General features: G+C 43.7%; 1 protein-coding gene across 1 annotated transcript in view; it reads left to right on the plus strand.

Annotated features, from left to right (window-relative positions):
• Positions 1-16,860, plus strand: part of MRPL13 (mitochondrial ribosomal protein L13) — a 166,260-nt gene that overhangs the window by 70,878 nt on the left and 78,522 nt on the right. Inside the window, exon 2 of the mRNA XM_085604071.1 lies at positions 5,740-5,863. Within this exon, the coding sequence (XP_085460197.1) occupies positions 5,740-5,863 (124 nt within the window). The remainder of the gene's footprint in view (positions 1-5,739; positions 5,864-16,860) is intronic.

A 16,860-nucleotide genomic window follows, 5' to 3' on the forward strand; every position in this document is an offset into this window, starting at 1 on the left:
TTTTCTATATGAGAATGCTGGCGTTTGGAATGTAGTGACCGTGTGAGCAGGAGGCAGTGGGCAGCAGTTAGTGTAGGGGAGCGAGGAGAGCAAGGAGGCATGCTATATGCTTCTTTCTCATAGGCTATGTTACTAATGGTGTCTTCAACACTATGCCATATTTGGACTTGTTTACTGCGTTGCTACAGTGGGTCTCCAGAAGTTTTGCTGGGAGCGGTAGAAAGGCTATAAATCCATTCTTTTTCAACACTGTTGGGTCTTCATCTAGCTTTACATTGAAGAAAACAGTTGATGTCCTAGTCCTGCTGAGTGCCATTGCAGATATACAAGTCTCATAAAAGGTTGCAGACAACAATTCTGCATAGATTTTCCAGTTTCCCTGGGTTTTCCTGGTGTGAAAATGATCTCATCATTAGCCAGAGACTATCATGGAACATGAAAAAAAAACATTTTGTTCTGGCAAATGTAAACTTAGAACTATAGAACTTTTGCAGCGAGCAATAATTTGGAACCTCATGGTGATAACAACTTTTACAGCCTAAGTTTGATTAGAATTGCAGCTGGGTATTCTTCAGTCTGAAATTCACTCTTCAACATTGCCGACTAGGCATCATCAAAGTGTTGTCTCGACTCTGAACAATTACCTGTACGAGAATTGTCAAGGTCGGCCCCCTAAAAGTCTCTCTTGTTCCACCAGGTTAGATAGAAGTGTTTTGATCGTTGCTTCCTCTAACACTGTGCTCTACAGTGGACTTATGAAAGAACCGCACAGACCTGAAGGCTGAACTCTTACAACTTGCATACCCTGTAGATTCTACCCCACCATTATCCAGTGTAGCCCCAGAAGGTTTTATTTTTGTTGGGCAGTTAATTTTACAAAACTCTCTAACCTTTCAATCCGAGAAAGAAAAGTAAACACCAATCTCCAGGATAAAAGAAGAAGCAATTTCTAAAAAGATATAAGATGTACAGCTAATGCGAAAAGATAAAAGCACAATTTAAAGGCATCATCCATTGGCCATTCACTTTCCGAATGAACAGAACACCTGTTCTTTGCCAGTTCAACTCGCGCCAGAATTTTCCAGTAGGGACTAGAAGTAGCTCGCCTTGACAAAATCTGACCCACCAAAGCGAGTGGACAAGTAGATTTTTCAAGGGCTTTGTAGGAGGCTGGCTTAGTATATGGTGCTCACTTACTTAAGTGTAGCACACTGCACTAATCCAGACAACCCTTATGGTGATTTTAGTGGTCTAAGACAACCTTAGAAAGCCTCCTAAGTGGTAGCTGTTGAGAGCAGCCTTCAGGATTAGTCCAGGAGTGAAAAGCCGCTTGTTTTACCAGTACTAATCATATAGTATAGGTTTAAGTAAAAAAGAACCACACAGTGTAGTTATAAAAATTTGTTTATTATAAACACTCACTAACACATTGCAATATCTACCACCCGGAGATATAACCACAATACGCACAATACTTTGATAATGGAACACATAAGTAGTACGAATACACACTGGTCTCCAGGGGGAGACCAAACCATATACTAAAATAGTGGAATGCAAACCATAAACTAAGTCGAGACTGGACGCAAAAGACATAGAAGAGCCGGGGACCCAAGGAACCATCCAAGGGAAGTACCCAGGAACCCCACGGATGCCGTGTGCAGAGGGGGGAACGCGTGCTCAATACAAGTCAGAGTACGTCGCGGTTGCCGTTTTTTAAGAAGGACCCTTCCACGAGGACCCTGAAGAAACCCTGTGGAAACTGGAAAATTGGAAATTGACCCCACCCCTGGATGCCCCGGCAACCGGGATACCTTCACCCGGGAAACCCGGTGCATAGGTGCGAAGTGACTTCAGAAACTGCCATAGACCACAATGGAGGACTTCAGTGAAGATGCCGTTGGCGAAGAAGGTGGAAGAGTCCGGTGGAACCCAAAGGTGGATTCATTATGAGAGGTACCTTCAAGCAGAGGGGACAGAGTCTACACCACTCAGGAGTGAACAGGAGGCACGGGAGACAAATGCCCGCCGATGTCAGATATGAAGGAGAGTTGAAGATGCCCTTGGAGCTGCAGCTGTGCGGACCAGGCGACGCTGTTGAAGACCAGGAGCCGTTCATGAGCTGTCCAACGTAGTATGTCTAGAGCCAGGGGGTCGGTGTCCGTCTGGAGCACCAACAAGCCTTGGCAACGGCAACCAACAAAGTATGCAAAAAAGGTGCAGGGTCGGGACCAGCAAGGTCCAAGTGACTCACCAAGAGCAGGTAAGTCACAGCAGGCCCCCGAGTAAGCAGGGGAGCCCACTGGAGCCAAAGATGACCCTCAAAAAGACCCACGGGCCATAGGCACAGGAGTCACAAGAGGACCTCCAGCAGCTCACGAAAGGATGAAGGCCCACGGTGCAGAGGATATGGTGCAGGCGAAGATCTTGGTTGCAAGAGATGCTAGAGGCTGGAGCTTCCTGGATCCCAAAGATCTCTGGTGAAGAGAGTCAAGAAGTCTTGGCAACCGCAAGTTGACACGGTGCACAGGGGTACTGCTCCAGCGGTTCCGACGAGAAATACTGGCTTCAAACTTGCTGTGGAGACAGTGCAGGCCTCGAGGGAGTTAAAGAACCACCACCTGTGTTGCTGAACCTTTCGGAGTACGTAGACGTTCAGGAACAGCAGACCGGGCAGCTTCAATGCAGTGCCTGCAGATTCAGTGAAGTGACTCCTTCACTTCATGGGAGATTCCTTCGGGAGTCTGGATGGCCACAGGCCTTGTGAAGAACCTGTATGGAGCACAAACACAGATAACGCAGAAGACTGGCAGGATGACAGAGACCAGGAGCAGTAGGAGTCTTTCCAGTTGCAGTCTTTGGTCCCAAAGAGAAGTCCAGTGAAGTCCAAAGTACCCAGACGGTTGAAGATGAAGTGGTTTCAGATCTGAATCTTGTCCCACGACAAATTTAGGGACCCTCCCAGAGGTTAGCCCTTAAGTACCCTAAGGAAAGGGTTGGGACAATTTCGGATTCCCTTCCAGGGGAGGATACTCATGTCCTTTGTCCAGTTACGCCCCAGAGCAGGACCCAATGGATCCCTGAACTGGTTTTAACTGGAGTATGCGAGAAGGGCACCAAATGGACCTTCAGAGTAGTCTAGTGGCATTGGCAAGTGCCCCCACACTGTCCCAATGATTAAGTCCTGTCTGGGAGGTGGTCACACTTCCCTGTGACAGGAAACCTATTGTCCTACCTTCTCAAGCTTGGTTCAGCAGATGGAGGGCAGACTGGAACCAGGAGCACTAAGGGCCTCCAGGAGAAGCTTTACAGTGCATCAAATCATACCTACAACACCCTTTACAGTGCATGGAATCATCCCTCAACACAGTTTGCGGTGTTGGGGTATGATTCCAACATGTTTGATACCAAACAAGACAGGATTCGTTACAGCCAGTTTAGAGTAAGCCATTGCGTAATAACGCATGGCCACTCTATGTATCATAATGGCTGATGCACTTACAACCTGGAAGAATGGACTCAGCGGATTGTAGGGGTGTCTTGCTCCTGCAGGGGCATCCCTCACTCTTATAACCAAGCACCCTGATTTTTTTTAAAACTCTTTTATAACTGTAGTGTGTTTGTGTTTAAACATTTGTCAAAACATTTGCCATCATTGCTTTGAAATGTGTATGTGTCATCATTGCTTTGAAATGTGTACGTGTCAGGGTTGAAAGGCCTGCCTTAGGGGTGACTTATAGGTTTGAAGTGCAGTGACCTCAGATATAAGGAATCTTATATCTGTTGTAAGTGGTGTACCTATGCCCTGGGTACCTTAGTACCACATACTAAAGACTTACAAGGGTACACCAGTAGCCAATCTGGTGGGGGGGGGGGTACCCAAGTACTCACCATGCTCAATTTAGGGAACAAGCACAGAGACTGTGGTCCTGATTAGCAGGATCCCAGTCAGACTAGTCAGTAAAACATGACACCAGCAAAAGGTGGGGGGTGACCATGAAAGCAGATCCTACTTTCCTACAGGCTGCTACTGCAACCCCCCTTTTGTCACTGATTGCAAATCACTCTGAAGTAACCAAAAGGTAAAGGTAAGTGCTATACAGAGTTAATGTAGGAAATATTGGCTCATCTCCGACTAAACAAATGGACACTAAGAAAATAATTTGGTATATTTGCACCTAGATTAATAAAAGCTAAAAAAAAGGATTAAATATGCAATTTCTTTCTAGTGTAGTTATGATGTACAGTGTTGTAAGTGGGTTGATGTATAAATGTACCAGTGAGGCCTTTCTGTAAATTTAAATTGTGCTACTAGTTTATACTAAACCATAAAACATACAGCATGAGTTACAATAAATAACCTTCACCTAAAATTCATTAATGAAAAGAAACACTAGCTAGTATATCAATAGAAAATGCACAAATCGGTAAAGAAAATAGTATTTAGTTGTATATCCATTTACTCTAGTCATAATGGTGGGATTTATCTAATGCTTGAATGGCCTCTACAGGGAAGATGAAGGTTTTCTGATGCTTGTGCCATAGTGTTCCCACTTCCTAACACTTGTGCACTCATCACAGTTACTTTAGAAAGGCTTCCAGAGTAGAACAGCTTAGAAAACCCTGAACTATATTGGATTGGTGCACCACTGAGCTTCTTTTCCAAAGTACAGAATATACGGACACAAGTTCCTTTTTACTTTCTCCTTTATTCAAACCGTGTCAATGCACATGCTCCAGCCAACGCGTTTTGCTCAAATGAAATTGAGCTTCATCAGGGCTTAAAAGTAAAACAGGTCAAAGATCCAGTTTGGGGTAGAAAAGGTAGAAGTAAATCGATGCACATATAACTTGCTTTATCTCCCCATAGTTTCATACATAAATATCAGAGCTGCTAAAGTTCAATACGAAACAGCTCCATGTTAGAGCTCCAGGTATGTTGGCCTGTCATCAATACCTTAGCCATGTTAACAGAACGTCTAGTCTCCGGCCCGTAGGAAAATCGAACTTTGTTTGATAGAAATGTGCTTTTTATGCATAGTTAACATTTTCTTCTTCTTTTGTATATAGAAAATGTCTATTGGAAACAGTTAAAATGAAAAAATCAGTATCGATCCTCTTACCACACCACGCTTTCCATAGTTTAGATTAAAAAGTTAAATGGAAAAATAAATAATAGAAGTCTCAGATGCCATGTTACCCCTTGCTAAAGTGCATATGCCTGTCCGTTAAACAATCCTGCAACATCTACCTGAAAGGAAAAAAAGATGAAAGAAGAATGCCGTTCAAACTCTAATGTAGACTGATATTTTCGACTTGATTTCTTGTGTTTTTTTTTTTTTTTTTACTGTTTTACAACTGTTGCTTGTTTGTTTTAAAAAAAATTGTCAAATCTTTAACCATCATTGCTTTGCAATTTTTGTGTGTCTGGTTCTTTCTCATGTTGGAATGGTGTGAGGTTCCTGGCACTAATTCCATTGGCTATGTACACCCCCACTGAGCGCGCTGTATTGAAGTACAAACCATTTGTGAATCGGGCCCTCAGCCACTGCATAATAGAAACAAAATAAGTTTGCAAACTACGGGCACGCCAATCTGCAATGGAAACCGCAAACTCTTTGGAAAATAATCCACAGACTGCAAAAAGCGCTCCAATGTTTTCTAGCCAAGTGGGCCCTACGCAAATGCCAAATAACAACAATTACAATAACCCTTATTCCTGTGTTTTTGTTTTTTTAGCAATGGGCCACCTTTTCCAAGGTGTGGTATCTCATAGATGGGAAGATGCAGCCTCCAGGGAAAATAGCAACAATGTGTGCAATCCGCCTCCAAGGAAAGCACAAGCCAATCTACCATGCTCTCAGTAAGTAACAGCACATTGTTTTTTTGTAACCTAGTTTGTGGCTGTAAGCAAATTTACATCTAAGTTTAGCTCTGGCTTTTTACTACTAAGACCTTTTACAGATGGAATTGATTAACACACTGTTGTCCTTTGGGCTATTTCTCAAACTTCACGCCAGCATTTTTGCTACTGAATCGGGGTTGTAAGTGTTTGTCTAGAGTTGCAAAGTAGTCAGTCAGTCAAGAATACTTTATTCGACTCTAAAAGAGCTATAAAAGATTGTACATACATGTTTACATTTAAGAGACAGCAAATCCACATACACAGAAGTTACTACAAATCTTAAAAACAGTAAAAAGATAGTTTAAAATGCAATATATAATCTCATTTGTTCCTAGGGAGAGGAGGTGTTCCATTGCCAGTTTATAATTTCTAATCCCTGCTGCGAGTAATAAAGGGGGAATGAACTGCTTCCTCTGGCGGGTATAAAAACAACAGAATAAAATAAAGTGGGTAGTGCTTTGGCATGAGCAACTGTCACAAGGACAGACAGGGAGTGATGCAAACAATGAGCTTTGAATAGGGAAAGCAACTAAGAAATAGTTTTTGGATGCAGCTTAGTCAACAAACATTTCCGGCTGTCATTTAAATCGATTTGCAGATAGAGGGCGGGTGTTAGACTTGGCATCTTTTGGCGTGTTTCCCCTGAGTTTTTGCTTTCTGACCTCCCGGTTTTGACTCTGTTTTTGCTGGCGTAGTGTTTCTGCGCACTTTTCTCACTGCTGATCAGTAGTAAACTGCCAGTGCTCCTGTGGTAAATTGTGTTTATGGATTGGTGTTTCCATGATTGGATATTTGATTTACTTGTTAGTCCCTAGTAAAGTGCACTGAGTGTGCCAGGGCCTGTGAATCAAATGCTGCTAGTGGGTCTGCAGCACTGATTGTGCCACCCACTTGAGTAGCCCTGAAAAGGTAACTCAAACCTGCTATTGCAGAGTCTGCGCACAGTTTGTAACTGCCCTGTCGACTTGGCCAGTGCACACACTTGCCAGTCCCTCACCTTCCCTTTTCTTACATGTCCGCTATCCCTAAGGTAGGCCCAAGGTACCCCTGTGGGCCGGGTGCAGTGTATGTGAAAGGTAGGACATGCCCTGGTGTGTGTGTGGCATGTCCTGATAGTGAATTACGGCCAATTTTGTTTATCGCTATTGCAAGGCTACCTGTTCCCCATAGGACAGAATGGGGAGTTTGTTTATAACATCTTATAAACCTAACTGGCACGGGGAATTAGGCAGGAAAATAAAGTTTAGTATGCCTGAACGCAGAATCTAAAGATGCTTTTTTTTATAAATGTGATTTTTACATTCTGTGTTTGAGAATACCACTTTTAGAAAGTAGGTATTTTCTTGCTCAGTCATCCCGTGTGCCTCTGCTGAAATGTGGATTGCCTGTCTGGGTTTTGGATGACAGAAGGCTGGGGAGCAGAAGTGGCTGGCTCCAGATAGTCTAGGTGGGTCAGGAAAGGGCTGAATAGACCTGGGCTGCAATTGGGGGAGGGGGAGGAGATTTCCTTGCACCTCAAAGGGCCTGGTCTGCCTCTGACCATGCCGTCTCCACCTCCTGCCAGGAAATCACACCAGAGAAAGCAGAACTGGTTCTGGCTGGGCGCAGACACTCTCTGCCTAAGAGATCAAAGGGTTTTGGGATATAAATATTGGGACACAGACCCTTGAATGTTGGAACTCTTTTGTACCAAGAAGACTGCCAAGACGAAGAGCAGGAGAAGCTGTGAGGAGGAACTACCATATTGCTGTGTGCTTTGCTGTGTTGGCCTGCAGTGGCTGCTTCTGTCTTGGGCAGTGAAAGGACTGGACTGAACTTTCTGCAATCTTCTTTTGTGAGTTTCTCCAAGGGCTTGAGGTAGAGCTTGCCCCCTGTTAAAGAAGTCTCAGGAACAGCAAAGACGTCAAGCTCTTCTGCCCTCAGCACTGGGGACTGTGGGTTTTGTGCTGCAACAGAAAGAAAAGCAACCCGACGCCGTCTATGACTCCCCTGCCAACTCCGTGTCCTGAAGGCACCGCAGAGGGCACCGCTGCAACGCCGCACCGTGTCCCTGGTCTCACCGACGACGCCTGCTGACGCCGCCACCGAGCTGCTGCTTGCACCGCGACCTGTGAGCTCCACACCGCCTCGCTTCACGACGACTCCTTGGTATCCCCGATGACACCGCTCCATGCCGAAATCTCCGCTGCTGCTTGCACTGTGGATCGAGGGCACCGCTCGTAAAGTTACACGACGCACCTCTCTCATCCCACATCGCAGCCTTGGCCTACCGACTTCGGCGCCATCGACTCCAGTTCGTCAGCCGACAACAGCGCTTCAGCAACGACGATGACCCTGCTTGCACCCCGACCTGCTAGCACCGCGACGAGCACCGGATTCACTTTGCACCGCGACCCTGGTCTCACCAATGACGCCATCTGACGCCGCCACCAAGCCTCTGCTCGCACCGCAACCTGAGGGCGCTGCACTTCACACCGCAGCACCCGACGCCAGCGCTCCGGACTTCAACAGAGAGGAGTTCGATCTGCGACATGTGTGACTTCAAAGGCCCCGACGACTCCTGCACCGACCTCCAAAACCGAAGCCTGCAGACGCCGTGCTTTCGGGAGCTCAACGAGAGGTCGCCGACGCCCTGCATTTCTAAAAGGTACTGTTTGCGGGTCTTCCGACACCGTAGCTGGCCCGCGACGCCGCGGTCAGCCACAACTGTTTGGATTTGTTTGCTCACAGCGCCGTGATAGCCGCCGACGGAGGGAGATATCGACATCCAGGAACTATTTTTCAAGCATATTTTGGTAACTGAAGATTTTTAAGTACCGTATTGTGGATTTTTATCTTTTGGTCTTGTCTTAAGTATATAAAAATATTGGATATTTTTCTAAACTGGTGTGGTGTCCTTTTGTAGTGCTTACAATGTATTACTGTTGGTTATGTGCAAATGCTTTACACACTGCCTCTAAGATAAGCCTGACTGCTCGTGCCAAGCTACCAAGGAGGTGAGCAGGGGTTATTTTATGAGTGTAACGCCCTTATCCTGACTAGAGTGGTGGTTTCTTCCTGGCTTTGGCACATGCCCTAGCCTACCAAAAATCCAATTTCTAACAGCGGGTTCTATTTGTGGCTGGGAGAAAAGCTCTGGGTGACCAGTCGAATTACATATAGGGCCTGCCCGCTCATGAATTCGGTAGAAGAGGGACTTAGTGGCAGACGATACATTTTTTAAGGTGTCAGGATTTGTATAATATTCTGTGACACCCATTTTGGCAAAACACATTTTGACATACCTTACCACAATCTGCCAGTATTGTCCTACATAGGGCGGCCTCAGGATTCTTCCAGGTTTTTATCCAGAGCAGCAGTGGTTGTAATGCAATATGGTCTTTCAAATGACTCAGACCAACTTCCTCATGACAGAAAGAAACAGAGGAGCTCTTGGGCACTGAGAGTAGTCTTAAAAACTTATTTTGTATTATTTGAAGTGATCTACAATTTACGTATCCCAAACCCCGGTCCCAAAGGTTACCACTGAAAGGCTTTTAGTCTTGTAAATACATAATATCACTTTAGTTGGCTTATGACCCAATCTTTTATCAAAGCTAAAAATTGCATCATTTGATTTCTGGAATTGCATGTTTCTGATATTTAAAGCATGTTTCCAATTAAAATCAACATCAAATGGTACCCTCAGGTAAGTAAAAATGCGGGACTTGCTTGATTTCATCACTCCCCCCTCCCCCCAATAAAAATTTCCTCGTTTTGGATTTTTTGGGGTTCATATCTCATTATAAATTATTCAGTGCGATTAACTTCTAGCCCCAGATCATTCATAAAAACATTAAAAGAATCAAGCAATATTTGTAGGCCATTTGCTGTCCTATCAATCGGGGCAGCATCGTCATTTTATAGTAGCATGGGGATTTGGCACAAGTTAAATCTTGGGGTGTCCTTTACCACCTTACTTAGTTGGTGTCCCAACCCATTAATATATAATAAAAAGAGGAATAGGGCCAAGACGCAACCCTGCCTTACCCCTATATCAGAGGGGAATTCTTCAGTCAAATCTCCCTTACTACTATAGCGAACTGAGGCTGAGGTGTGTTCATGAAGCTTGCTAAGCAATTGCTCCATCAATCCCCATTTATAACATTATGTACCATAATTGACTGAGGTTCACTGTGTCGAAAGCACAGGTTAGGTCCATGAAGGCTAGATGAAAACCACCCTTGTGTGCTTTGGTATATGTTTGGACAATTAATGCCAGATTTAATGTTTGTTCCACAGTTCCAAGTCCAGGCCGAAATCTGAACTGATAAATCGTGAGCACCCGATGTTCAAGCACCCAAAGTTCAAATTTGGCCAAGATTACCCTGCCCAAGATTTTAACTGAGCTGTCGAGCAGGGAAATTGGATGGTAGCAGTGAGGTTGGGTTTTATCCCCTTTTTTAAAAATCGGTTCTATAATGGCTTCTTGACAGGTCTTAACTAGTGGCCCCACTATTACAGCTTTTATTACATTTGTTATCAATGGGGTCCAAAAATCTGGTAAATACTTGTTTAGGTCAACCGGGATTCTGTCCGGGCCCAGGGCTTTTTCTGGGCGACTATACTCTATAGCCAACAGTACCTCACTCACCTCTATTGATTTGCTTAGGGCCTGAGCTGATCTTATTTCACAGGGTTTTTTTAGAGCAGAAGATCTGTTTACTATCCTCTGTTTCGGGGAGAATATTTCTGAAAACTGATTTACCCAGGCTTCAGGTGGGACTATGGTATCTAGTTTGGGCATGTCATCGGCAGTCATAGAGATTGAATTTACCACCTCCCAAAAATCACATGCCTTTTAGGGTTGAATAGATTTTTAGATCTTCCCGAGCCATATACTTCAAGTACCGTTTCCTTTCCCCAATTACCTTTTTATAATCTTTCCTGGCTTATGTTATTTCATCCTTTTTTCTCGGAGCCTTCTTTAAGGCAGATCATAACGTATTATGTGCTTCAGAGCAGATCTTGTTGAACCATCTTGGGTTTTCAGGAGCTTTTCTGCTACATTAAATTAATTTATCTACAATGAGGCCATTTAAATTTGTAAAGGCCACTATGACGTTCTCCGATGGGGCGGAATCTGATAGCACTGTCTCAATATCAGCCTTGTTATCTGTCATAAGGACACTGAGAAGGGCCATCTTAGCAACTTTTTCTCATTTAATGTTAATACCCTTATTTCTGTTATACACACTACCCTGTGTTTCATTTTCTTGTCCCTTTAGAGTTAAAATAATGGGGTTATGATCACTCGTACAACTCGCCTTAACTACACAACCCTTGTAGAATTGTGCTAGATCTTCGCTAATTAAAATATGGTCAATAGTCGAAGACGATAAGGGACCCACGTATGTTGGAATCTGGGGAGAAATAGCCACATCCAGGTCTTGTGTGAATATCAGATTCTTAGCAAAGGCAACTCTATTCAATGAGTCTCAATACGGCGTATGTTTAAAGTTGCAATATAGTTTATGACATGCATCAGTAGGACTGACTCCTGTAGATCATTTTGTTTGCAAATGCAGAATGGAGAGGGAAGTGCATTTCTTAACAAGAATAGATGTTTGTTTCACAAACATGAGGTTAAGTCTTTGATAATCCAGGGCTTATGCCTGGTTAGATGTGACAGAACTAGACTTTAATTATATTTAGATTTTTTTTACAATCCTACAGTGTTGGGCTTTCTTCGCACTCAGGCCCCTTTTCCTCACTGCCTGTTTTTTGGGTGCAATAATACTTCAGCTGTAAAATACAGATCATGTAGTGCCTGCTATTTACGAGGTTGTAGTATTATCCCTGCATCACTCGTCTTCATCATTTCTTTTGAGCTGATCAAGTGGGATCCATGCCAAATGTGGATTCTCTACAACACGTCCTAGGCTTTCACGTGTTGGGCACAAGTGGAAAAGGGCAGCGCTATACATTATCGATTGATGAGATGAGTGATAAAGTACTGATCATCATATTGTCTTGGGTTAGCAGTCTCACCAGAGTAGCTGGCGTCAGATGAGAAGTGGAGAAGGTAGTGAGTGCAGTGATCGCTTACCAGCAGCTGCCTAGGTGATCCTCAGGGTGCATGCGAAGTAGCATCCTTTTTGTGACTCCTCTATGTTGGTGTACACAGAAGTGCACGGAGCAGGTAGTCAGTGGCTACTTTGCAGGCTCTACCTCTATGGCATTTTACTCCTCCCTAGCAGTCTGAGTGGAAAGCTCATCGGATCAGGGTTACAAGGAAGTCGATGGTGCTCATTCATACCAATGAGGAAAGTACAGCAATAGTGATATGTTGCTGGAAATCCTGACTATAAAATGCCAGAAATTAGGATTTCTAGTTGAAGAATTCCCCAGCACATCTTCTAACTCTGTATTAAGGCAGTTCCAACATGCTCCATCGCTAGGTTTTACTTTGCATCAGAATCCGTTGGGTGTGATACTAAATAAATGGAATAATCCAAAGAAGACCAGCATCAACAGATTTATGTTTAAACTATATCCTTTCGATAATATTAAAAAGTCCATTCCTGAATGTGTTTCTGTAGACACTCTGGTGGCTGCAACACTATCGCGAAAGAGAGCATCTTTGAAGACCAAATTGACTCTGCCCTGAAAAAAGGATTTGCTGGTGCACACCTGGCCATGGGAGCAGGGGTTTACCATGCTTATTCAAGTCAATCTTTGATTTCTGATTTCAGAGACTTCATCAAGACCTCAGGAGGGTTTTGAAAGTATAAATGTGCTGGAACCCATAGAGATACAACTTAAGTGCCTGTTCCACATATCTTTCATGCCTTGGCAGAAGGTGCTACTATTGCTGCAAGAAGGATTGGCATGCACACACTGCACAGAAGTCAGCAGCTCTTTGTATGCCGTTTGAAGGAATGAAGCTCTTCAGGGCAGAATGGGAAGAGAAGCTCCATTGTATTTTCAAAGAGAAAAAATAATTCTTTTTTTGCCAGTTTTCAGGTTCAACTATTTCTTTATTACAAGGTTCAAGAAGACCTTTGTAGCACAATCTGATAATTCAAGGAGACACTGGAGTAAAAGTTAAGTCAGTTTGAGCAGAAGGGCAAACCAATCCATCATCGCCAGTAAAATCACAACGGTCCTAACTATGCCCGAAGCAGCCTAGAGTGGCTAAATAATGGGCAGATAAGGCATTTCAAGTCTACTTGAGAGGAATCTACTTCAGATATGTGTGTGTTGAAGATCATCAGAGAGAGACGTCCCATCACATTTTCTGCAGTGCCGCCAGAGACTGAAAAACTAATGATGTCTTGCCCACAGAACCCTGTCAAGAATGAAGCTGTGATGTCTGCGATTTTATTGCTTGTTGGTCAAGAAAGCCTTCATTTGTATGCCAAAAGGAGTATCCGTGATAGGGATGTACTCCATTTTCCTCTTTGTTCCCAAAATCATGGAAAGATTAAGATTGATCAGAGACTTCAGCAATGTCAACAAGTTGATCCTGGAGATTATGTTTAAGCAGGAGACCCTTCAGAAGATTATTTAGTTGATTATATGGTGCATTCATAATTTCATTAGCTTTAATGGGCACTTTCATTTCGATCTCACGATTTCATCAGAGGTTTCTCAGATTTTGTTTCCTGGAAAAGTATTTTCAGTTCCAGGAATTGTCTCTTGGCATCAGATCTGTCCCAAGGTTTTTTTTTTACAAAAATGATGGCATCTTTGGTAGCATTATTACATTTGCAGGTTTAGAACATTTTCCAATACTTGGAAAATTTGCTTTGTCATGCTCCCATAAATGAAGCAGCAAGGAGAGTACCTCAAACTGTTAAGCACTGTCTACATCAATAGGTTCTACTTTTGAACTATCCAAAATACAAGCTGGATCCTGCTAAAGACAGAACATTCCTATGAGCAGAATTCAGGATGGATATGGGAATGGTAGTCTCTCCTTCAGAAGGAGCAAAGAAACTAAGGCTTACTCTTTTGCCTTTATTGTCTCCACATTAACTGTAGAGCTGTCATTACTGAGGGTAAAAGAACACTTTGCTTATTGTCTGTTTCTAATAGTTTGGACAAGATTACATATCGGGCAGTTGCTAATACAGCTACTGAAATATTGAAATCTGGCATCCATAAATTTTGAGATAAAAAATTCTAGTGACTCTAAGTTTCCATCTCTTTTTAATGGTGACTGAAACCAGAGTCATTAGCTAAAGGATTCCACTTACATACTGCTCCTCCAGTGGTAAAAACCTATGCCAGTACAATAGGCTGGGGTACGACTCTGATGAACAGGGAAATGGAATATGAAGAAGAGAAAGAGCTGTGGGGAGGTGGGGGGGCGTTATGAGCGGCTAATCACAGAATGAAGATGGTGGACTGAGCACGTGCTTCCATAAATAAAGGTAATACCAGCAAAGATCCTGTTGACTTGGGGGGCCTGTTGATTTCCTTGCACCTCTAAATACACTGGTGTAGCAGCGAAAGCCTCCCTGTCGACAAACCTCCTTGAAAATGCAGGTGCTGTGGGATTCGCTGGCCAGGGTATGTTTAGCGCAAGGCTACGGCCTGCCTGCTGCTGAGTGGCCTCTTGGCTGTGGAGAATGGTGTTGTCCCTGATCAGGGATGGGGGGGGGAGGGGGTGGAGTCTGGGCCGGCCCTCCCCACATAGGAGTGTCCCACGAGTGGCAATGGCCAGACAAGGGAAGTGGGAAATAAGGCGGGGAACTCCTGGTGTGGTTGGCCCATAGGGAGGAGGGACACCAATGGGTTCAGTGGGTAAAATGAAAACAGAACTGGTTGAGTTCACACCAGAAATCGCAAAAGCCTTTGCTACATACCTGGAGCAGGTGTACTAACCAGGGGATCAGTGCTCGACGGAAGAACCGGAGAGGCTCATGGGCGATATCCCTGCTCCCAATTTGTATGTAGAAGACAGGAACTGGTTGGACAGGAGAATAGAGGCGACTAAAATTGGCATGGTCATCAAGCAGTTGAATAGTGGGATAATCCTGGGGCTGAATGGCCTTCCGTCAGAGTTCTATAAGTTCCGGAAGTCATTAATGGGAGATCCGCTAGGGGTGTTGCAGCTTCTGGGGCAATGGTTTTGGGTATTGCGTTGTCAGATTTGTGAAGAGTCTACTTGGACCTCACCTTAGACCTATGCTAATCATTATCCAATCCATTAGTTGGGGTTGGAAGGATGTTCTTTCGGTCAAAGTGTTCTGACTGCTGTTTTGTCACAATAACTACCTTAGATTATTTTGACTAACGAAAATGATATTGAGCATGATTAGTGGCTTAGGGAATTTAATTTCAATTAATTGAAGATTTAGCCCTCAAAATTAATGATGAGGACTAAGGATGAGGGACGTAGGGCTAATAGCCTGGTTACTGTCATGTCTGTCACAACTTTCCTCAACACATCGGAGCCCGCTCCTAGCTACTTGAGTTTCAGAAGAGGTTGAAAACCTGGCTCTGCGAACCATGCGGCGGGGACTACACACCTGCTCAAGCACCTGGATACTCTTGCCGGCGATTGCTGCGCTATACAAATCAATATAACATAACAAAAGGTACAGAGAGCCAAGACCGGAAGCCGCCGCCCTTCAAGAACTCTCGATGTGAAACATCGAGACCTCCACAGGGGTAGCCCTTCCAGATGGCCATCGAGGTTTGGAGCATCTCGCTTTCATTATCCTTAGTCCTCTTACTCATCATAGTAATGACCCACCCATTACCCGACTGCTGGCCTTCAGTTTTGTTTTGTACGTCACAAAGAATGCTGCATAGACTATACTTTTATAGTACTCGTGTGTGGGCGGAGTTTTTGCCTTTTTGTTTTTACTTCCTATTTAGCCCTCAAAATTAATGATGAGGGCTAAGGATGAGTGACGTAGGGCTAATGCCCTGGTTACTGCCATGTCTGCCAAACCTTAAACGTTGGAAGGCGTGCTTCTCCCTGCAAGATCACAGATGCAGCATGAACCTTACAATTACCTGCTAACACCTGATGGGCACTGAATTGAATACCTCAGTAACGATCTGAGGAGGCTATGGGAAGGGGGCTTGGGAACAAACCATAGACTAAGAAAATAAACTAAATTATGAATAGATTAACAATCATCAATTTGTGTTCATTCATGCCTGTGGTGAAAAAGCAACAGCTGGGGTCACTGAGCTTGTCTTGAACTTCAATTTGAATAATTTCTAACTCAAAAGTCTGTTGAATTCAAGGATGTCTTATTCTTCTTGAATGCCTTAGTTTCCCCTCCTGGGTTTGCAGAGTCTCTCTGCATTATATAGCTCAGGACCTGCTCTATTACAGTTCAAGGAGCAGTAGTCATGAAGGCATCCATTGACAGTCTCATCTAAGCCTCTGATTTCTCAGTCCCTTCCCTTTCTTGCTCATGTACACATATGCCCAAAAACAATTATGGTTCCTGTGGACTCCCAACAGCTAATTTTGTACGGTTGATATAAGCTATGTCAAAAGGCATGTGGTTACTGTGGTTACTTCACAAGATTCAGGAACATTCTCATTCACATCAACTTTGCATTTTTAGAAAAAAAAGACTTAAAGATTAATCAGTAGTTTCATGCGTGAACAAAATTAACTTTAACAAACAGAAATGCCCTTGCCAGGTTTAGTTTCTAGTTCTCTGTTCATTCAGTTTGGGAAGATAACCACATGCCCACACTATATTCAGGCAAAGTTAGCAATAGTTGGTTTTGCAAACCATAACAGGTTGGTTGTTATCACTGCAAAGCAATGAGTAATAAGCACTATGAATTCTCAAAAGTATGCTTCAAATATTTCTAGACGCACAGAATTGTTCACATGGAACAAATGTTATTTTTATTTTTAACCCTTGACCACTCATCTGGTTGATGACTGGCTATTTCCTCAGATGTAGTCTCCAGAATGGCTCAATGCCTTCCAC

The sequence above is a fragment of the Triturus cristatus genome, chromosome 5_1 (genome assembly GCF_964204655.1).
Source record: "Triturus cristatus chromosome 5_1, aTriCri1.1, whole genome shotgun sequence".
Taxonomy (NCBI): domain Eukaryota; kingdom Metazoa; phylum Chordata; class Amphibia; order Caudata; family Salamandridae; genus Triturus; species Triturus cristatus.